The sequence below is a fragment of the Triturus cristatus genome, chromosome 3_2, assembly GCF_964204655.1.
Source record: "Triturus cristatus chromosome 3_2, aTriCri1.1, whole genome shotgun sequence".
Classification (NCBI taxonomy): domain Eukaryota; kingdom Metazoa; phylum Chordata; class Amphibia; order Caudata; family Salamandridae; genus Triturus; species Triturus cristatus.
In genome coordinates this window covers 541,820,179-541,844,386 of record NC_140584.1, presented here as the reverse complement: position 1 = coordinate 541,844,386, position 24,208 = coordinate 541,820,179, and the positions used below count along the sequence as shown (strand labels likewise).

Sequence of the window (24,208 nt, the reverse complement as noted above, 5' to 3'; positions counted from 1 at the left end):
GGGAAAATTACTGAAATTGAGAATTGTTTTCAAAGTGAGTGCAGACAATGAGGGGGGCCTCACTTTGACAGCGCAAATTCTCTTTCCCTTACATACGGTTAGACATTGTCTTAACCTCTGCACTTCTCAAAGATGGCCACGTTATATACACACAGCTGAGAGCGACGTTCCTTGAGGACCTTCTTCTGTTTCAATGTTGCTCAGTACGTTTAGGAATCGTCACTTCGTCCTCTTCTTATTTGCGTCACTTTCCTGTGCTCCTCCTACTTCCTATTATCTTCCAAAGTGTGCAGCTGCCTAGTGCTCGTTTCCCCGGTTTCTAGGAGCTGCTTTCCGCTCCGGCAGTGGAGCTGCCAGCATGGTGAGTGCGCTTGTTGGTATTCTAAAGAATATTGGTGTTGCCTTGATATGTGTTAGGTCTGCTGGGACATCCCCGTGCTGAAGTAAGATTTATTTAGATTCACAAGCTTCTGCCAGGTTTTTCAGAAGGGCCGGAAGTGTAGTATTCTTGGGGGCAGCACTGTCTCTCCTGTTCTTCATTAACTCAATCATTTGGACTAGTGAGAAGAAAGAAATTAACAGAATGAAAGTAGACCACACATGCTTTGCCCACGCACCTACCCCCAGCCTATCGTACCTGTGCATGCAAACCAGCAACACTGGGCCAAGAGAACACATACAGCTTGTGCGTGGCAGTCCCCAGTGTTTGCCCTGACACGCATTTAAAAAAGAAAAAAACCTATATTCCCGTCATGCTCTGGGAGTTTAATATCATAATGTGGCGTTTCCTTGAGCATTTGACTGTATTCGCTGGTTTAAAGGTAGCGGACGCTTATTGTCTTGAAACATAATTATTGCATTTTCACTATTATCAGAAATGTGCATCTACAAATGTGTGCAACCTATAAGCAGTGCTTTAAATGGGCCGGTACGGAGTACCGACATACATTTTTATTTTGAGAAGGAGAGCACCGGCATTTATCAAGAAAAACGTACTACTTTTAATTGGAGAGTACCTGCACTTCTTAGAAACAAGCAGGCACTCTGGTACAGCGTACCTGCATTTCTATTTCTCCGTTAAGGCTTTTCACACATAATATGATACTGTGAGGGAATCCAATATGTTTAGTGTGTTCCGCCGGTTTGTTTTTGTTTTGCACTTCGTCCTTTGCTATGGCTGCAGCCTGGCTGTTATGTGATTAGGCACTTGTGTTCTATACAAAAGATAAGTGTTCATATATGCTAAATTATCGTATTTGTCCTTCCCATAAGACCGCTGTATGTGTGCAGATGTCTTGAAGCTCTGGAACTAGTACAGATATGGGAAACAGAAGCAGAAGATTAATTTGTCCCATCCTGTATGCTTATAATAGTTATGAGTTATGAGGTATTCTGCCTACAGTCACGTTAAGTGTATTTCAATAATATGTAATTCACACTTCGTAATTTCTCAGCTTTCCAGTAGCCCTTTTAAATGGACTCTTAGCACAGGTCCAATAGTGGTTAGCTTTGGCATAGTGTTTCAGGGGCATCCTAAGGATGTTGAGGGCCCTGTTCAGAACAGCTTTGAATGTATAATCAAATTGCAGGCCTTTTATGCCCTTGTGGCAGGGTCAGTGACAGGGCAGAGCCACAGTCTAAGTGTGTTTACATCTAATACTCGGTGATAGTGACGTGGTTTCAATATCGTAATAAAGCAGCACCTCATGAATATTATTGCAAATAATCTTTGTGATGCCCCCTCTTTCCTCAAATGCAAGGTCCTGTTCCGACCTAAAATAAACTTATATTTATGGATGTTGCATGGTGTTAAAAAACAAGCATTACATTTCTCGGCAAAATTTCTGTTACAGAGTCCTACAGATCATCCACATTAAAAATAAATGAAGGGAAAACAGATTTTTAAACAAACTGTTTAAGAATCATTCATGGTCATCAGGGTAGGCCTGTCTGCAGAACCGAGCAGGCTCTATCAGTGGCCCCCTGGAGTACTGCATCCCTGGGCCAGTGCCCACTTTGCCAGTGCCTTTAAACATCTCTATATTGTTGTCACATTTGTTGCTGAACTGAATCTTTAACACGCTTTTCCTTTAAGAGTGGGGTATCTATTATACAGATTTTTTTTTTTTATTTAACATTTAATCAACAGATATAAGCATAGAACAGGGATATGGTGTACTTTATAGATACAAACCGGCAGTTTGAAAAGGAAAGAAACAAGCATTGGTAATGCCAATCGGTCCCGCCATTAGGATGTTATATATATTTAGCTATGCTAGCATTAGCGGAGGGGGAGCACGACACGCTGAATTTTACCTGACGTGTGCGGAGGGCTTCTGCTGCCTCAAAAAGCGCCTTCCTTATTGATACGCACTTACCCTGACTTCTAGAGCGAAAGTGATTTAGCACCCACGCTAATGTGCTGCATAGCTAAATACATATGATATCCTAATGGCGAGACCGATTGGCATTGCCAATGCTTGTTTGGTTTGCCCTCCATATGTATGAGTGTGATCAGAGCATGTCTGAGGAGCGGTCCAAGTTCACGAGAGTCCTCCGATATTGCCAGCAGGTGTAGATACATCACCTTCCCATGTCTCTTAGAGACACGTCTGGAACCCGTTTGGGCCTGGTGTTTTCCAACTTTGCATAGATGTTAATGCCTCCGGGAGCTCTCCGAGGGTAAGATTCCCCCTCCAGCCTTTCAACTGCTGCTCGTTCAAGGCGCAGGAGGCTCAAGGAGTCTAGAAACCTCATTATGCACACCTCATCTCTCGGTCCTGGGAACATGGAAATCCTAATAATACCTGGCAAATTCCCTAGCAATGTCAGTCACCTTTCTGATCTGTTGCACAGCAGCTGTGGTGATCTCACCCTCCATCTTGCCTCCTCTTCCCTGTGGCTCAACCATGCGACTAGGTGTCCAGCCATGTCCCCAATATCATATTTTCCTCTGCATTGAAAGATAATGCCGGCGAGCAGTCCCCTCCACAGCATCTCGATATTTGGGGCCTCATGTAGGTAGCGTACCAGTTACCACTTCTTAAATACCGAGCCGTACCGACTCGGTATTTAAGAAGTGGTAACTCGTATGTAGGTAATGAGTCGGTAATTTTTACCGATTCGTTACTAGTCGGTGATTACCGAATCGGTATTTACCGATTCGGTAATGAGGCATACCTTCCCATTGATGGGAAGGTATGCCTCATTACCGAATCGGTAAATACCGATTCGGTAATGGGGGGAACACATACAAGGGTGGCAGGGTGTCACATTGACACCCTGTTGCACCCCTGTTTCGGCCATGTGTGCACATGTGGCACACATACATGCCCTAAGGGCATGTATGTATGCCACATTGCACACTGCTACGCGGGTAAAAATGCATGAATACATACATTAATTATTTACCACCAACTAAAAGTTGGTGGTAAATACCGACTCTAAAACACACCCACACACTTCCCCTACATCTCGATTTTGCTTTCGGAATTTACCGAATCGGTAAAATTACCGATTCGGAAAAGTTACCGATTCGGTAACATTACCGATTCGGTATTATTACCGATTCGGTAATTTTACCGATTCGGTAAATTCCGAAAGCAAAAATTGTCCCCCTACATACCATTAGCCAAAATACCGGTCGGTAACGGTAAAATTACCGAAAATCGGCCGTTACCGACCGGTATTTCGCTACCTACATGAGGCCCTTGGTCCTAACCAGATCCAGGAGGCGAGCGGCCTCGGTCATAGTCCCATTCAATTGTACTGCTTTACACAAGTCTTTCATATTAACTGTTCAAATAATGTAAGGTTATTAGGTTTAATATGTGCAGATTTTTATATTTCAGTTTTTTTAAAAACTATTTCAAAATGCATTCATGTTTTCAACTTTAGGTTAGAAAGTGGATTTCCTGCTGGAACCTGAGTACTGATAAGAAGCACACACTTTTGAGACTGCTTTATGAAGCCCTTGTTGACAGCAAGAAAAGGTATTTTTATTCAAATCAAAGATTTTGATCACTTCATAACTATGTTAAGTTGGTTATAGTTCATATTTATCCCCCAAGTTAATCCCTATGTTGAGCGGAAAAATAAGTAAAAGAAATCACTGTTTATATCTCAACACAGATGATGACTGTTTTCTAGGGAGAGTGTAAAAATGTGTTAATTGAGAACCAATGCACTCCATGTAAATCATTTTAATTTGCTGAACTATTTGTAAAAATGTAGTTTATTAAGGAAAATACTAGTTTCTAATCAAATTTTCATCAAAATAATTTATAAAAATTTAACATATCTTAACCCATCTGACAGATCAGATAACACAATAAATCTATAAATTCCCTTCACATTTTCTTTTATTGAAGTATAGTACATAGGAACAAAAAAATCACAGTAAATGATTAATAGATGATTAAAGAAGATATGCCAAGTAAGCCCTGCTCAGCCTTACTCCAACAATCTGTTTTCACTTATGAAAATATATTAGCAACAAAAACACACTTTTTACAATGCAGCATATTATCCTTTTCTGAAAAATTAGAACATCCATTAAACTGAATCATTCATGACAAAGCCTTTTGACTGAAAGCACCACTATATCAAATCACTCTAAAATGAAAAAAATATGTGGGGAATGGTTCTCCAGTGATTAGGCTGTCATGTTAGTGAAAGTTGACAATTCCTTTTTAAGCATCCTAGTAGCTGCACTTTCCTTTCATGACCAGTGAGGTCAAGCAGACTAAAATCTCAATTATGCTCCTCATCCACCAGTGACGAGGGGAATGTTTAAGAAAGGAATGTGTTTCTAGTAAGTATTGTTTCATTTTCCATCAGTGTTTTTTCTCATTCATAGACAGAGTAGCAAGTTTTGTAGTATGAATCTTTTCTGGATTCACATGCTGTGCATTATTCTAGTGGTTGCTTCCAAAATACTCTTCTTTGTACTTTTAAAATAAAAAAAATTCTTTTTCTTCTTTCTGGGTGTAGTCTGATACCATTTGCTGCTAAGTCTGCCCCCTTGTGATGTCAGATGTGCACTCGGGATGCTTCCAATGCTAGTTCTCCATCTTCAGATTCTTTTTTTCTGCTGTTAAATCTGGAAGCAATAGCCGAAGAGAAGTGTTGAAGAAAGTTGACAGACCATCGAGAAACTCAAGGGAAATAAACAACATGCAGAGAACACCGGTATAAGTAAGAGTGAGAGAAAATGCTTGCAATGGGAGTTGCAGTCGACAGGGAGAATAGAAATTATGACCTTTTAGATGCTGCCTGAAGTGCGACCGTAATTTCGCCCAAAGTCACAAGCATGAAGTCTGTGACCTCTGCCTGCCTAGAGACTTCAGCATCGATAGCTGCGAAACTTACGCCAAATTTAATGTAAAGACCTTAAGGACCTTCTCCTGCTGGATTGTGCTCTGCATTAAGATCTGCTACACATTGGCTGAAAAGTAGCTTCCGGAAGGAATGCATGGTCTTTCTACCTGGGTAAAGGTGCTACTACAGCATTAGTACACTGAGTCCCTGTCCTAGACATCAGCCTGACGGCTACATGCACATCCCTCCATACGTTCACAAAGCACTACTGTATGGGCGGTCAGAGTGGCTCAGAAGGATATTTTGCACACATGGTGCTTCAGCCCATTCACAGACACTCCTCTAAATAGGTGCTGCTTTGGGATCTGTTCAAAAAGGTGAGAAATCTACAGCTGGAAGTTTCTATCGGAAGAACAAGTTACTTAATAATGATCTTTCTGGTAGGGACTCCATCAAGCCACAGATTTCTTACTGACCCTACCATCCTCCCTGTTATGCGAGTGACCTCCGTCCATTAATAAGATTCCAAGTCTGGGAATCGTCACTGAACGCTGCAGATACAACAGGCAGACAGCTGGCTACAGGGACAACCTTGAAGGCAGTCCTGGTTGTGGGTATCCGTTTTCAAAAACAAGGTGCAGGGGGAGTTTCCAGAGCTTCACATCGCAACTCTCCGTACAGCACACAGCACCACAACAGTAGCAGTTCCAAACATCACATCTTCATCCCTTTCTGGGGTAAAGCAAGAGAAATGGGACTGCTTTCCTGAGGAGCAAACTCCTCAAACGAGTGACTTCACACAGCAGTGCCCCAACCACATAATAGGAACCTTTATCCAGGAATAGAGAAAAGTCGCGTCAGACAAATAGATACTCAAAACCATCCTACATAGGTATTGCGTAAAACTGAAACGGCCACCACCATTGGTATGACCAAGATAGAAACCACACAGAAAGAAGAAAGACTATCCCTCCAACATGAGGGAGAAGAGCTCTAACAAAATCAAGAAATTGGAAAAGTTCTTTGGGCAGGGATCGACCAGGAAATCTACTCTAATCTAGTTCTTTGCTTCCTAAACACATTCATAAAGAGTTAAAGATTCAAGATGACAAATCTTCAGTATGTCATTTTGCTGATGCCGAAAATGGACCACATGGCAACCAAAGATTTAAAGAACTCCTACTTGCACATTCCCATGAATCACAAAAACAAGATTCCTGCGCTATGTTATAGACCAGGTCCTTTATCAATTATGGCTACAAGCCTTTGGCATCAAATCAATCAGCACCAAGGGCGCTTACAAAGTGTCTGGCTGCTTTAGCAGTACACTTAAGAAGAAAGGGGGCACACGTATACCCCTACATGGACAACTGGCTGGTGAAAGCAAGCTTGTTCTTGAAGTGCAGATGAACACCAGAAAGGTAATGGGACACGCTTCTTGATTTTAGGATTTTCCTTAAACTTAGAAACGTCATTGCGACTTTCAGAGAGAGAGAGAGAGAGAAAGTGTTTCGAGGTGCAAGAATGAAAACAGTGGTGGCAAGTACCTTCCCTACATCTAAGGGGATCGAGGTGCGAACAAAGAAAGCTTGCTGCTACCGCAAGGGTCAATCTCTCACAGTGAAGACGGTAGGGAAAATGATGGGAATGCTGGCCTCATGCATCCTACTAATTCCTTATGTAAGACTGCATATGAGACCAACCCAGGAATAGATCAAAAACCAATAGTCCCAGGTGACTGGGAGTTGAGAAGATGTAATGGTTTGTATGCAAAAGGCACAGGAGGAGATGACATGGTGCAACAAAGACACAACAGTGGGGAGACCTTTCATGCATCCAAACCCAACACTGACCATCACCACAGATGCGTCCCACACAGGATTGGGAAATGCACATGGAGGATCTCAACATTGGGGGACTATGTAAAGCACAAAAGCAGTCCAACACACAAATGCTCTGAAGTTCAATACGGTCTACATAGCCCTAAAAACCTTTCAAACACAGGTGTGAGGGAAGACTGCAAGTCATAACGGACAACTAAACCACTATATTTTACCTAAAAAAAACAAGGAGGAACAAATCCTATAGAATAAAATCATTCAGACTATGAGAGCAAGCTCAGGAAATCTTGATGGGCCATCCACAGAAGTATAACCATAACTGCAATACACCTGCCAGGGCTGGAAAACCTAGAAGCAGACAGACAGGCATCCATCTCACACAGGTAGGTTGAGGTACTTCAAAAGGTGTTCCTGCAGTGGGTAACACCAGAAATTGAATTATTCGCAACACCCTAAAGCACTAAATGCTGAGACTATGCATCCAGGCACCCACACCACTGCTACATTGGCAAATGCCCTGTTGATAAACTGGCTGAGGAGCCTTGCATACGCCTTTCTACTGATTTTCCTCATACCTCTAGTGACAGTCACACATGGCATACCACCCAGAACCTAGCAACCTGTGTCTCTGCATGGCTCCTGAGGACATAGTTTAGACACCTACATCTGCGAAAGAGAACAATTGACATTTTAGAAGAGGAAGTGCAAGAAAATGCTACACTGCAAAAGGAATGTATGCAAGGAAAGATAACTCCTTCACGAAAGGACACATGATACCACAGCGATAAGATACCTAACATACATACACGATGAGAGTATAACCTACGCCTCATTAAAAGTACACTTGGCAGCAACAATAGCTGTAGGAAAGTACCCTCTTTTGACATGGTCACCCCCACTTTTTGCCTGGTACATGATGTGGTTTCGACTGGAAGTGCACTGTGTTCCTGCTAACCAGGTCCCCAGCGCCAGATTCACTTTACCCAAAACTGTACTATTGTTCCTCCAATTGGCAATACTTTTAGTACCCTCTATAAGTCCCTAGTAAATGGCACCCTATGGTACCTAGGGCCTCGGGTACTAAAGAGGGTCCCCCAAGGGCTGCAGCACGAATTGTGCCACGCTGTGGGACCCCTCACCAAACTCATGCAGGGCTACCATTGCAGGCTGCGTGTTTTGGTGCAGACAAAAGTAAAAACACGACCTGACACATCACTGTGTGCCATGTCCCCTAACACTACAGGTAGTATTTGTAAGTCGTCCTTACAACAGGCCTTGCAGCCCTAAGGCAGTGTGCTTAATATTACATGTGAATGCATACCTGCATGAGTACATATGCCCCTGTGCTGGTCAGTTCCATTATTGCCAGTGCAAGTAAACAGGGAAGCCATTTTAGAACGTACTGGACACTGGTGAAAACTAACCCTCCCTCAGGATGACCTAGGAATTAACCCTCCTACGCCGGCTAACTTCAAAGAAACTCCCATCTTTGAAATGAGAATCTGGCTCACCTTACAGGAGAGGAGACTGATCCGCCTTTGTCCAGAGCCCTGTGGCACCTAAACGGGTGGGAAAATTAGCTTGTCAGGTAGGCATAGTACTACCCCTAAGGTGGCCTAACCTGATGTGGGTATGATTTTTCAGAAGTGGCCATCTTTGCTTTGGCACACTTGGGAACTCTGGGACAGGGTTATGTTCACTTCCCGCAGAAAGTGGTCATATAGGGGGAGTAGTGACCCCCAACGATCAGTAGCCTATTGGCTACCACCCTACACTGCTGTGACGCCCCTAAATTCAGTATTTTAGGGAGCCCTTGGCACCAGGAACTCAGGTCCTGCCAACCTGAAAGGTTAAGAAGAACGTGAAGCCTGGAGTCCTGCAAGAATTGAGGCCCCAGCAACTGACCTAGTGCCAACTCTGCCAGCCTGCCTGCTGACTTTGACAGTTGCGCCAAAAGCAGTCCTGTCCTGCGGCTGCTGAGTCCCCAGAGCCTGTGAGACTTGCCAGCACTTCACCCAGGAACCAAGACCTCCCGAGAAGTAATGGGGCTGCTTTCTTGCAACCTGCAGGCATCCAAAGACTCCTGTGAGGACTTTGTGACTGTAGAAACCAGATGACTGAGGACACCCCTGCACTCGTCGCTCTAAGCCCGACTTGAAGTAAGACAACGTTTTCATCGTGGTCCCCTAGCCCTCCGGAGACTGAGTCCAGCGTGGTTTTGCCCCTAGGGAACTCTCTGACTTCGCCTGCAGCCACTGCAATCCGGTCCCTTCTGCCACAACTGTTCCTGGTAAGGAGAACCCAATGCCTGAAAACACCTCTGCACCCTTTGCCCGTGGGCCGTGAAGAAGGGAACCAAAGGTGTCCCTACGTCCACGAGCATCGTGAGGCCTGAGCCCCTCTGTTGGTTCAGCCCGACTGTCCTCCCAGTCAGAGCCTGCAGCCTCTTTACACAAAGACTGATCCCCATGGAGTAACATTAGGCACCAGCACTGTTTTGCACCCCTGCACCCGGTCGCCCTAGTGCTGCTGGTGGTGATCTGCTGGTGTTGCCTTGGACCTTGCCCACCATTCACCTTCACTCCTGGAGATTGGTCTCATAAGTCGCTATACTGTACTTGAATGCCGCATTGACTTTTTGAACTAAAAAGAATTTCAATTTAAAAATTTCTTACCTGAACTAATTGCTTCTAGTGCCTAAACATATAAAGATAAGTGTTATTTTTATAAATTGGTATGGATCTCCTTATTAAGTCGTTTGTCTCATTTATTGACCAGTGGTTGGATTTTCAGATTTCTTGCACTCCTCTAAAATAAGCCTAAGGCTGCTCAACCTCCTTATCCCCTAGAAGAGCACCTTGGGATTGCTAAAGCAAGCCCCAGTTCATTTTGAGGGAACCCATGGACTCTTTGCACAATATATCTCATTTTGATACATCGTCTAAAGAGTCGGCTTCCTACAGTATCCTAAACAGGAGGACATATAGAGAGAAGTGTCTTCACTGTACCTGTAATGAAGAGGTTTCTAGAAGGAGCAAAAAGAGTAGCTCCGCCCAGATGAGCACCATCACCGATGTGGAACCTCTTCTTGGTGCTAACACAACTTATTGAGAACTTTGTGAACTCATACACAAGGCAGAGTTTAGGTTCTTAAATCTCAAGACTGCTTTTGTGATTTCAATAACTATACTATGTAGGGTAAGTGAGCTGCGTGCCCAAACTACCCGGTACCCTACCTGTGAATACACAAGGGCATTGTGGTCATGAGAACAAACCTGCACCTACTACCAAAGGTAATATTACAATTTCACATCAACCAGGCAGTCCAAGACCAGACTTAAGCCGAAGAGGCCTTCATACACTAGATGTGTGTAGGACAGTGATGTACTACTTGGAAAGGACAAAAGACTTCATGAAGGGAAGCCAATTCTGTCCTTAGCAAACTACAACAAGGGTTTGCCGGTATGAAAAGGCACCATCTCAAGAAAGAAAGTCCAGATAATTCAAACATGCCACAAGAAGGCAGGCGTGCAACTAGACACAAGACCTAGAGTTATTCCATGAGGAAAAAGGGAGACACTCTAGCCTTCCTAGCAAATGTGCTGTTAAATGATATATGTATAGTGGGCAGGTGATCATCACTTCAAAAAATGTATAAAACAGTACAGCATGTATATTCAATTCATTAAGGGACAAAAACTCCTGAAGCATTTGTTTTCCAGTCCATTCTTATTTCACTCCAACCTCCAAAGGTGAACAGGGATACCAAGTATACAAAAGCGATGCACAACGTGTGAACCCAGAGAAGATTCATGCTGCAAAGCAAAATGATTACTTACCAGTAAGAGTAGTTTTGCAGCTTGAAGGATTTTCTGGATTCACACGCAACCCACGCACCTCCCCAAGAAATGAGGTGAACTGGGCTCAAGCAAACAAAGTAAGTACTTAAGGCAACCTCTAAATACACCAGAAAGAAAGGGGAAACAAAAGAACAAAAAACTAAGAAGTGTATTCCAGAGCCAACCACTAGATATAATAATTTGCAGCAAGTGAATCCAGAAACTTCTTAGAGCTGCAAAACAACTTTGTTTTTCGAAGCACCTCAAAGCATTGTGAAGATTTACTCTAAATTAGCTGAGCAATCTAGCTGCACAGAAAGACTAGTCTGGGTCTTGGAGAATACTACCTAGGCAGTGTATGTGATTACAAATGATTCCGTAATTAAAAACAATTGTTTGATTTCAAATCTATATAGGAAATTTTACTTTGCAAATGTACAACCATCACATTCCATTGCACTCCTTTCACCCAACCCAGGAGAGTCTTTGTTAACACAACGTGAAGAATGTATCAGAACACCTAAGTTGAATCAAGTGCATCTTTCACATGTTTTAACTCTCCTAGTGTAATATCCAGTAGTCCAGTAGGATGGGCAGTCAGAGTCCACGAGTCAACATGCTAAAGTTGAAATTAAGCAAGAAGTCAGGAAAGTCTGCCACTTAAAGTTGAAACACTCTTGCTCTGGGTCTGGCCAAGCATATAAAGTAATTGTCAGTTTTGTCTGCATAAATAAGAAATGGTTGCCAGGTGCATGTATAACGAGCTTTAATACCATGGGTTGCATAGTTCAGCTTTTGATATATGAAAATGTCCTGAGGTCTGTCTAACTAGTAGTGCTGATTCGGGATATTCCTATGCCCCTGAGAGATCTACAGATTTCTTAGCAGCAAGCATCAGCATGGACGACTGAAGGTAGAGCATATTGTCATTTTCATAGTCTTCAGGAAATTTATGAAGAACGTTTCTCGCTATATCGGCAGGACAGCCCTTGTTCTAGTCATAGCCTCGGTTTCTCTCTGCATTGTCTGCCAGACCTTCCTACTTAAGGCATGATCACCAGATATGCAGGATGGAACCCACTTCCACTCACCCACTTCGGCATAGCTGAGATTCAACTTGTGCAAATATACTGTGCATTTCAGAGACCATGTGCACACAGAACAGCATCTTGAAGGATTCAGTACACAACTGGAGAAACCAACCACAGCTCCCAGTAGGGATTGCCATAATGTATCATCAAATTGCCTTCCTACACCTCTATGCCATGCTGCAGTGTGTCATTTGGGGACATTATATGATTAGGATTATCTAAATATAAAAGATTAGACTCCCTCGAAACTAGGTTTCTCAAAGCAGGTGAGGCCTCTAGTTGTTCCCTTTCTCCCTTTATGAAAGAGTCTAATGCTGCAAATGAAAGCATGGGAAGGCTATGCCTTTACTAGGAGACTGGTCAACGGCTTCTAAAACAGAAGCTCTTGACACAATTCGAACTAAATGATAAGACCTTCCTGATGCATATGGAAAGAAGGCCGCTGCTGTGTTTTTCCCTCGCTTGCTCTGCTATGTGCCAAGAGATGGAGTGGTTGTGGTTTGCGGAGTATGTTTGTCGCATGACCCAAGCTCTGATCTTATAAATAAGCTGCACAGGGAGAGGAATTTTATACTTCGCTTTGTATTACCTCATGATGTTTCTCAGTAATGTTTGCTCTCCAGGAGCAAGGGTGGTAATATAGGCCAATTGAGAAATATTGCCAATACGTTGTATAGGAGGCAATATAGTTTCACGTGCCTTTGAAATCCAGACTCCAGAATAGAGGCAAATGGAGAACCTAAATATCAGATAACGGTTACTTAAGACACCTAAGGCAGGGAATGGGTTGGAGAATGGCCACTCTTTGTTTTGGTGACATCATTCGTGCTCTGGCTGTACCTGAAAGGCGTGTTAGAAATGTAATCTATACGAAAACTGAGGTTTGCCTTTGAGTAGAAATAGATTTTTCAGGTATTACATTATACAACACCTGGTGTTCTTCTATATAGACCCTGGCCTGGGTACACTTCACACACCACAGGATACTAGTCCGCCATTTTTAAATGCGTTTCTTTGTTTTTTCTTTGTTTTTCCTTTATTTTCCATTTATCTTATTCTCTCTAGCTTGTTCAGAAACAGCCGAGATGACCAATATAAAAAGTCTATAATTGAGAATAAAGATTCATGTTAGCCAAACAAATGTTTATAGCATTGGTATGTAAACTAACATTGAATAAGTTATATTGAAAATAAATTATAAGCGATCGGCCACTTTACATTGAAGGAAAGATTTGATGAGCAACGATCTGATTACATGTTTTGATGCTTTATTACATTGGACAAAATGTATTGGTATAAAAACCTATATATCACAGCGAACTGTGAAATGTGGAAAATATATCATTGTTGTCTGTGAAATAGGTGTTTCTTCACCATAATGATGGGCTTCCCAAAACCACCCTGCAGTGCTATAACATTGCCAGGACTACTAGGATAATGTGTCATTAAACATCAAATTATACAGCGAAAATGCAACTTATGTGGCACATTATCAGGCAGCATTATTTTTATCCATTTCAGCAGGAAACAATGATTTGATGAAATTTGCAAATTATATGGCAAATGCGACCCACAGAATTGCATTAATCTGCTGACTTCATTATTGTCCATTGTTTAGCTGACCATTCAAAGAAAGATAAACCAAACCTTAAAAGTATAGTTCCTGTCAGTGCCCATTGTTAGGTTCACTTAGAAAACATAATTGATTAAGTGAACTGCCCCAAAATAAACCTGTAAAATAAAAAATACATAACAGGTAGTATGTGTAATATGGTCCTATATTGCCACTCGAGTTCTGGTGACGTTTACAAACCACTCTGCCTAAAGCCTTCTGGTTTTTAATATCGCCAGAACCCCTTAGTAGTATTATTGGACCATTATTCAGAGCCCGTTATATCGTATATTAGTTGTTGAATTCGGATAAAAAGAATAAAAAAACAAAACGACTGGAATTTACCAGGTATAGTTTACTGAGCTAACTAGAACTTGTTCTCCCACCATGCACTACTTATGACTTCACATATTGCATCAATTATACCCCGATGATGTCTCAAATGACGTAGTAATTTGTTGACCTAGTCACGTTCCCAATGTTCTGCAATAGTCTGTGCTGCTCTAATCAATTGAAGATCATTTTCCCTTTTATCTACTTTAAGATGTGCAGCTCCTGTAGCCGATATGAAATAAATAGTTCTAGATGGGTAACAGGGACGCTTTTCATTGTGGTGTGTGAGTGACATGAAATAGACAAGGAGAACCAAGCACAAGTTGTCTATAATGTCACTCTGCATCCTGACGTGAAAAACCGTCCACTTCATTCACAGTAACCATCCATAGTTTTATGTCCGATGGTTTTCAAACTTGTTCACAGTTGTGAACAACATTTTGAATCGGGTGTTTTAAACTAAGAAATTAACATGATATGAAGGAAGCATGTGCTAGCTCGGGATTGAACAATGTCACAGCAGTGTAAAAACGCTACTGTGACGTAATTGTAGTGAATAACCACATTTGAGAAACTTTTTCGGATTAGTGGATCATTACGGGGTCCATACACAACAAGCTCATTCCGTGAACCCAAAAGAGGCAGACATGACAACCCTGAACAACTGAGAAATTCGCTCCTTGCAGGTTAGTAGACCTAGGCCTGACCAAGTTCTTTCCAATAAAGTTCATACATATACTTAGATTATTTGGTGGTGCAGAGGCATAGTATCTATGACATACCTTTTTCTGCCTGCAGAGACTCTTTAGGATGTAAATACAGTGTTCTCCCTTTGAAATAAAGCATCAAAACCTACTTCGGTTTATGAGGAAAGACTTGAGAGATGTTCAGAACAGTGTAACATGTTCTGGAACCAGAGAACTGCCTGGTTTGCGTCTAGCTTTATCTAGACGGCTTCAAAGATGACTGATTGCCTAGGCTACAAGAGAAATGGCAGTGGTATTTAGTATTTGGCTACCTGAGTTGTTGCTCTTTAGAAGTAAATCCTGTAGTCTGCTGTTAATATACCTGAAGGGATGGACTCTGGGGACTGATCATGCACTCTATCCTAGAAAGTAAATGCATCCAATGTTTTTGATCTACACATAGCAATTAACACCCTAAATGTACCTTCCTGCAGACTCGTTTTTATTGGGCACTCCTCTCTAGGGTGCTGATTCCAGGTCATTTCTAACAAGTCATGCTTTCCTCCTGGGCGCACTCTAGGATTTTAAATATTATTCCTCTCTTTTTGCATTGGTATCTTCCTTTGGTGGATTTCTGTGGGAGAGTGGAAGAATAAATTGAGATGCCTTACACGTGCCTCTAGACAGAAGCTGCTGGGAGGTTTAGTAACACCGTCTGTAGCAGGATATAGACTTATGGTCTTCGGCTAATGATAATGCTTGTTTTGTAGAAAATGAGTAGTTGTCCTTTTGTATCTGTTTTCCACAGTCTATGTATATGCTCTAGTTCGATGGGTCATGTAGCCTTGATGTCCAGGTGATTGATGTCAATATCCTGGAAGACCAGATGCTCCTCATCCTCAAGGAAAACAAAAGGTGCTTCTGTGCCGGCTAAGTGGCCACTCGGTTCCTCCAATAGCAAGCATCTCAACATCAAGTGAGAGTGGCATAATGGCTGTCTTAGGAGCATCCTTTCCGGCGTTACAGCTGAATGTGTCGACCTGATCAATGCTGTACCTCTGTAGTTTAAATTTTGAAGATGGACCTAACAACTTTTGAAGACATTTTTCCAACCAAAGCTGAGGTTTCGGTCAAGAAGAAGCCAGTATTGTGCTCAGTGAGATGATGCGATTTTTCCTTCGATGAAAATGTGGAAAGCAATCGCTCCTACCTTCGAAAAATGCAGAAATTCTGAGCTCGATGCCCTGATGAGTGCATTCATACAATTTCAGGAAAAAGGGAATTAAAAATGGTGCTTTGGAATCCGTGTTTATCTCGCAGAATATACAACCTGTCCAACAGTCCCTGCAGTATGTCCTGTTACATTACAGCTTTTGTTCTTAAAGTGGCATTTCTCACACACTTTAATGCACAAAAGCAGCATTTTCTGCTTTTTCCATTTATATATATATATATATATATATATATATATATTCTTTTCTGGAGTTTTCAGTTGGTGTTAACTCTTGTGATTGATTTAAGAATTAGGTGCAACATATATTCAAAATACTAAAAATTGTTAAAAAAATGTTTGGGGCCCCCTGATAGCACAGAAATGTTCTACTCTTCATTAATGAGAGAAAAATTCAATTAAACAGGAGTTTACATATTTCTGACTATACGTGAGGCATGTATATATCTTGCCCCTAATTACATTTATTTTTAAGGACGTTTTGTGGTTAATGCAAGTTGTTGCTACATAAAGGTTTACTGATTGTTATTCGTATTGAGAATATGACACAGTCTTTACTATATTTATGGATAGTACCTTATTCTTTGAACCAAATATTATTTTCAGTTCATTGCCAAAGACATGTACAGCTTTCAAAGGCAAGCTCATGGTAGCCTCTGCATGCAACAGCTATATTGTGGTAAGGAAATGCAAAGATCCGTGCAATGATGCAAAGTAAACAGTAGTACATTTGTTGGCATTGATGTCTTCCAGAAGAAGCCAATGTGAGAGGAAATTTCTGTACTATTAAATCTTGTTTCTTTTTTTAATATAGAACGGTTCATGCCACAGTTTATAAGCTGTATTTAAATGGTGCCTGGCCTTTTCCTTGGTTTAATTGTGGTCAAGTTATCTTGCTCAGTAGAATCAAATGCTTAGGTTGACTTTGACAGGTTTCACCCCCTATGATCTGCAGATCATGAAAAAATAAGTGCGCATCCAAACCGTTTGATCGGCAAAGCAGGCTTGGAGCCCCCAGGCGCTTCCACCCTTTGTGGAAGTAAGGAATCTTAAAATTCTCTTTGAGTCGTAGCTTTTATTTCCTTTTAGGTCATTGCAGTAGTTAAAGGCATCAGCCTTCAATAATCCATTCACTAAAAAATTCTACCACTGCTCCCAGAGTGTTGCTTACAAGAGCTGTGGTCCTTGCATGTCTGGATTTATGTAACTTCATGGTCAGGCTACAAAGATTAGGGTCAAGGTCTTCTGCACTCTCCACAAAACATATCATGGGAAATGCCCACAATACCTTCAAAAACTTGCTCCCTACTTGGTACCGGTACAAAAGGGGGTGGTGATGGACAGAGCATCAGAACCAATCAAACACTCACACCCAGTCAACAGATCTGGGTTTGATCCATCACCGATCTTTAGCCCACTCTGCCACCCCAGTTCAGACATGGCCATATGCAAATCAGTCTGACCCTGTGCCTCATGGGAACAGTCCAGCCCGAACTGCCAAGCCATGTCTTCCCTGGACCGGAAACAAGCTTCCTAGGACCGGTTTCTGGCATTTCAGCTGTCTTCAGCCAGGCTTGCTTGAATCCAGTGGCAAAGTGAGCAAGGGACTCACGTCTGAGCATACCCTGCCAACTTATGGCGAACAAAGCGGTACAAAAGGGGGTGGTGATGGACGGAGCATCAGAACCAATCAAACACTCACACCCAGTCAACAGATCTGGGTTTGATCCATCACCGTTCTTTAGCCCACTCTGCCACCCCAGTTCAGACATGGCCATATGCAAATCAGTCTGACCCTGTGCCTCATGGGAACAGTCCAGCCCGAACTGCCAAGCCATGTCTTCCCTGGACCGGAAACAAGCTTCCTAGGACCGGTTTCTGGAATTTCAGCTGTCTTCAGCCAGGCTTGCATGAATCCAGTGGCAAAGTGAGCAAGGGACTCACGTCTGAGCATACCCTGCCAACTTATGGCGAACAAAGCGGTACAAAAGGGGGTGGTGATGGACGGAGCATCAGAACCAATCAAACATTCACACCCAGTCAACAGATCTGGGTTTGATCCATCACCGTTCTTTAGCCCACTCTGCCACCCCAGTTCAGACATGGCCATATGCAAATCAGTCTGACCCTGTGCCTCATGGGAACAGTCCAGCCCGAACTGCCAAGCCATGTCTTCCCTGGACCGGAAACAAGCTTCCTAGGACCGGTTTCTGGCATTTCAGCTGTCTTCAGCCAGGCTTGCTTGAATCCAGTGGCAAAGTGAGCAAGGGACTCACGTCTGAGCATACCCTGCCAACTTATGGCGAACAAAGCGGTACAAAAGGGGGTGGTGATGGACGGAGCATCAGAACCAATCAAACACTCACACCCAGTCAACAGATCTGGGTTTGATCCATCACCGTTCTGATTTGCATATGGCCATGTCTGAACTGGGGTGGCAGAGTGGGCTAAAGAACGGTGATGGATCAAACCCAGATCTGTTGACTGGGTGTGAGTGTTTGATTGGTTCTGATGCTCCGTCCATCACCACCCCCTTTTGTACCGCTTTGTTCGCCATAAGTTGGCAGGGTATGCTCAGACGTGAGTCCCTTGCTCACTTTGCCACTGGATTCAAGCAAGCCTGGCTGAAGACTGCTGAAATGCCAGAAACCGGTCCTAGGAAGCTTGTTTCCGGTCCAGGGAAGGCATGGCTTGGCAGTTCGGGCTGGACTGTTCCCATGAGGCACAGGGTCAGACTGATTTGCATATGGCCATGTCTGAAGTGGGGTGGCAGAGTGGGCTAAAGAACGGTGATGGATCAAACCCAGATCTGTTGACTGGGTGTGAGTGTTTGATTGGTTCTGATGCTCCGTCCATCACCACCCCCTTTTGTACCCTACTTGGTACCATCATAAACCCCCACCGGATTAAGCTGTTGTCATTCATAAGGGTGAAATGCGGTGGTCAGTTCCAGGGTGTTCAGAGACCTTCACTATCGAACGCCCTCAACCCAGCCCTGTGATCTGAACGCATCCTTGAATGGTTGAGGTACCCCCTGATATTACTTGCTTTTAACTGTCCTGTATTAAGTCAGACGTTGTAGCTGAGAACATTGAACACTGTTTCTGACCATGCGATAAGACTATAACTTCCCATCCTTCTTCTGTCCCTATGTTTTCTGTACTGTTCTTCACACTCTCGGGTAACCAAACAGCTGTGTTAGTCAACCTCACAAATAGATGGCTAGATCTCAGCAGTGAATGTGGAATTAATTCAACCATCTTTTGGCCTTTGACGTGGAAAACGTTTTTGTAGCTTGTTTATAACCAACCCCTTGGTCTTTGATTGCAACATTCCAAGCATTTTTGTTTTGAAACAGATTTATTCATTGTTCTGCCACCACTAGACTGAGGTTTCAGTGAAAAAAATCAACTTAGCCAAACTGGGGAAATTGTTTTTTGATCGTGCACAGGATTGCGTTCCATATTGATACATTAATTTAGTTCCAATGTTGAAAAATGTATATTTCTAACTAATCTCCGCGTCAACCATTGCCTATCCGTTTGAGAGGTCTACTGGATACGTGTTAGTCTTATACTCTTAGCTGGTTTCGTATACATTTGGGGATGTGTTGTGTGACAAAGGTCAAGTAAAATGAAAACAAATGTGGTAGTGTCTCCTGCTTTAGAGCATGGAATCTAAGAAGAATATGACCCCTCCCCCACTTAGGTTTGGTTGTATAATTTAGGTCTGACTTGAAAGCACAGCTGTCTGATTGACCTGTTGACATCAATTCTTTAAAACGTACATAATGTGGGCATTGGCTCCACCCGCAAATATATTTGTATGTGTGTGTATAATTTTTTTTCCACACATGGCAAATAAATAACTAGATTTGAATTTAATATCTCGAGTGTCATAATCTAAAGCAAAAAAATTACAATGGTTTTTAAGGAATAAATTATAGTCGTGCCAAAAATTAATAGTTTACACTGCCTTGCTTAATACGTTATTAAGGTTTATCTGTTCCCTCTTCTTATGTAAGTAAAAATATTGGGTGTTTATAGAGTTTCTTTGTATGCAATTCCTTCTTGAGTATCTGTAATGTTAAAAAACCTCGCATCAGACTTGGCTGCCTTGGCGTTATTTTTTGCTTTTAAGTTTGAATCTGGATGGTCGGATTGTACGTTTTAAGAGATGTTTTATCTTATTTCCGCGAGTTTTCGGTTGATTTTAATTAACCTAAGGTGCCGCTGCATTTTAGGTGCACTAGATATGACCAAATCAGTTGGTCTATAAAAGTAAAACAGATCTTGTAACATTTGGAAAGTAAAGAATTTCTCCTTTAACCCTGTGGAGAAATGCAAACACGAAGCACGGCCTTTAACCTCCCGACCTTGTTAACTCTTCTGCATCAGTGGGTACTATCTTGTGTATCGTGGGAACCTCAAGTAGCGGTTAGGACTTTCCAAACAGGAGGCATGTTTCCCGCTTAACATTGGTGAATCTAACAAGAAGCAAAATACCGCTCTGCTCCTAGTTTTAATGTTAAATACTCAATAATGTTTGTTCCCTGTGTCCACAACTTTTAGTTTTAATCTCCACGCATATCCTGTGCACAAAAGGTTCCATACAGTTTTCTGCAATTGTAGGCATATGTAAACTTATTCGAAATATTACTGCAGTCTTCTTTTTTGCATGTTAAATGCCACTACAATGCCTTGTAAAGTGAGGTTATGTATGGAACCCTTTTACTCATCAGATCATCTTTGTTGGTCGAAGCCTAAAAGACAGCTGTGCTGTCTGGTTTGCTAACATCTTTAGGACATTCGGAAAGCTTCCCTGCCCATTGGTTACCTTTGGCTTTGTGATTCGCAACTGCTTGCTTCTTATTTGCTGGCTGTAATTGTTTTAGAATGTCCATCTCGAGTCTTATCTTTCATTGCTCAAACCCTATTTACTGTATTCTTCCACCAGTGCCTGATTTCTGTAAAGTCTTTAAATCTTTTTCTCATCTTATCACATTTGCTGTGAGTTCAAAGACGGAGGTCAAATGTCAAGCACAGTCTTTCCTGGAGCCTGGTGTTTACTTTTCTTTCTTGGTCTTCAAAGTGAGAGGATGTATTTGACAGTCATGCAAACTACTGGGGGTATGCTTGACAAAGGCTGTACAATGTTGTTTTTTTTTATCACACACCAAAATTTAAATGTCTGTAAATTAACTGTGCTGATATTTCATAATATATCCGAATTGGAAAAGCGCATATGAAGCAAATTTTTTGGTTAATTCTGAAGTGGGTGGAAACAAATATATTTTAATACGATCAAAACAAGTCAGTACACTAGGTGACGACATTTCCACACATTATCGTTTGTGCGCTGTATACTTTTATTAGCAAAACTGTACATCTTATTCAAATAGAAGGGTCATTTCAATTGAAGATGTTGTGTGTAATGGCAGTACGTTACCAAACCATGCATACTTCACTTTACCCCACCCCACTTTACTCCACACCACTACAGTCTACTATGCACCACTCCACAACTCTCCATACTGCGTCACTGCACTCTGCACCACTTCACTCTATGCCTCTACTCTACACCTCTATACTAATGCACTCTACCCCATCCTAATGCACTCTTCGGCGCCGCCTCATTCTGCGCCGCCCCACTCTGCGCCAGTGCACTGCAGTCTGCACCATTCCACTTTAGGCCAGTGCACTGTCTGCATCATTCCTTTCTAGGCCAGTGCACTGTAGTCTGCATCATTCTTCTCTAGGCCAGTGCACTGTAGTCTGCATCATTCCACTCTAGGCCAGTGCACTGTAGTCTGCATCATTCCTCTCTAGGCCAGTGCACTGTAGTCTGCATCATTCCTCTCTAGGCCAGTGCACTGTAGTCTGCATCATTCTTCTCTAGGCCAGTGCACTGTAGTCTGCATCATTCCTCTCTAGGCCAGTGCACTGTAGTCTGCATCATTCCACTCTTGGCCAGTGCACTGTAGTCTGCATCATTTCACTCTAGGCCAGTGCACTGTAGTCTGCATCATTCCTCTCTAGGCCAGTGCACTCTAGTCAGCACCATTTCACTCTATGCCAGTTCGTTCTGAAATAATTCTTTTGAAACAGACAAAAACAAAAATAAACATTTATTTGTTTTACAATGACTGTGAGTGCCACGTGTGATTGTGACTAATGAAGTGCGAATAGTTATCAGTATTGGCATTTGTTCTTGTGTGTTCATTATAGATTGGTCCAGCCTTACTGATTATGGGCCAGAACCCTTTATTGATTTGAAGTTCACTGTAGTCTGCACCATTCCACTCTGCCAGGGAACTCTAGTTTGTACCATTCGCCTCTGTAATCTACTCTGCTGTGAACCACTCCCCTCTGAAGCAATGTACTCTGCGCCACTCTACTCTGCGCCACTCTACCCCACTATGTGCCATTCTACTCTACTTTGCTCCACTCTACGCCAATGCACTCTAATCGGCTACACTTTGCGCCACTCTATTTACATCACTCTATGCCACTGCACTCTAATCCGCTACACTTTGCGCCACTCTATTTACATCACTCTATGCCACTGCACTCTGTGCCTCTCTATTCTACATTGCTTTATGCCACTGCACTCTGTGCCACTCTGGTCTAAATTGCTTTATGCCACTGTACTCTGTGCCACCCTAGTCTACATTGCTTTATGCCACTGCACTCTGTGCCACTCTATTCTACATTGCTTTATGCCACTGCACTCTGTGCCACTCTATTCTACATCGCTTTATGCCACTGCACTCTGTGCCACTCTATTCTACATCGCTTTATGCCACTGCACTCTGTGCCACTCTATTCTACATCGCTTTATGCCACTGCACTCTACGCCACTCTATTCTACATCGCTCTCTGCGCCGCTCTGCTCTGCGCCCCTCTGCTCTACTCTGCGCCACTCTGCTCTGCGCTGCGCCCCTCTGCTCTACGCTGCGCCCCTCTGCTCTACTCTGCGCCCCTCTGCTCTACTCTGCGCCCCTCTGCTCTACTCTGCGCCCCTCTGCTCTACTCTGCGCCCCTCTGCTCTACTCTGCGCCCCTCTGCTCTGCTCTGCGCCCCTCTGCTCTGCTCTGCGCCCCTCTGCTCTGCTCTGCGCCCCTCTGCTCTGCTCTGCGCCGCTCTGCTCTGTGCCGTGCCGCTCTGCGCCGCTCCGTGCCGTGCCGCTCTGTGCCGCTCTGCTCTGCGCCACGCCAGTGCACTCTAATTCACTATACTCTGCGTAACTCTATTCTACATCGCTCTATGCCACTGCACTCTACAGCACTCTACGCCACTCCCCTCTAAGCCACTCTAATCCACTTCACGACACTGCACTCTACAACACTGCACGCTACTCTGAAACAATCTACTGTACGCAATTGCACTCTGTGCCATTCCACTCTGCGCCACTCCACACCACTGCAGTCTACATTGCATCACTCAACGCCACTTTGTTTTATGCTGCTGCACTCCACACCTCTGCACTCTACATCACGTTACTCAAAACCAATGCACTCCACTGCACTCTAAGCCAATCTACTCTGCAACCCTACGCTCTTTGCTGCTCTACTCTGCCACTGCGCTCCGCTGCGCACCACTTCACTGGGCACCGAAACAATCTACTCTATGCCACTGCACTCTATGCCATTCTACTCTGCACCACTACTCTGCACCACTGCATTCTATGCCAATGCACTCAACACCACTTTACTCAAAACCAATGCACTCTACGCCACTGTACTCTACCCCAGCTACTCTTCACCACTGTACCCTACACCACTATACTCGACTCCGCAACACTCTATGCCACTGTATGCTATGCCACTCTACACCATTCCCCTCGACGCCACTCTGTTCTACTCTGCACCGCGCTACTCTATTCTGCACCAATGCACTCTACTCAAGACCGCACTCTGCCACTGAACTCTATACCACTGCACTCTCAAGCCACTGCACCCTGTGCCACTCTACACTATTGTGCCGGATGTCACTGTACTCTAAGCCACTCTATTCTACGCTGCACCACTGTACTTGATTCCACTGTACTCTGCACGACTCAACTATAAACAACTCAACGTCACTCTGCTGCACTCTATGGCATTTTTTGGGGGGGTGGTGGGGGTGTTACGTAGCGTGAACTAGACCCGAAGGTATCAGAGCACTTTACACATTCATTTGGTTTTTTGTTAGGCACGGGGAAATTAAGTGATTTGCCCAGAATCAGAGGATGTTGAGCGACCCTGCCGAGACTCGA

At 43.2% G+C, this 24,208-nt stretch overlaps 1 protein-coding gene across 2 annotated transcripts in view; it reads left to right on the top strand.

Moving 5' to 3' along the window:
* Window positions 1-24,208, top strand: part of EIF3M (eukaryotic translation initiation factor 3 subunit M) — a 195,550-nt gene that overhangs the window by 114,167 nt on the left and 57,175 nt on the right. For both annotated transcript variants that reach the window (XM_085648254.1, XM_085648253.1), the window contains exon 5: window positions 3,898-3,992. In XM_085648254.1, coding sequence (XP_085504380.1) covers window positions 3,898-3,992 — 95 coding nt within the window. The remainder of the gene's footprint in view (window positions 1-3,897; window positions 3,993-24,208) is intronic.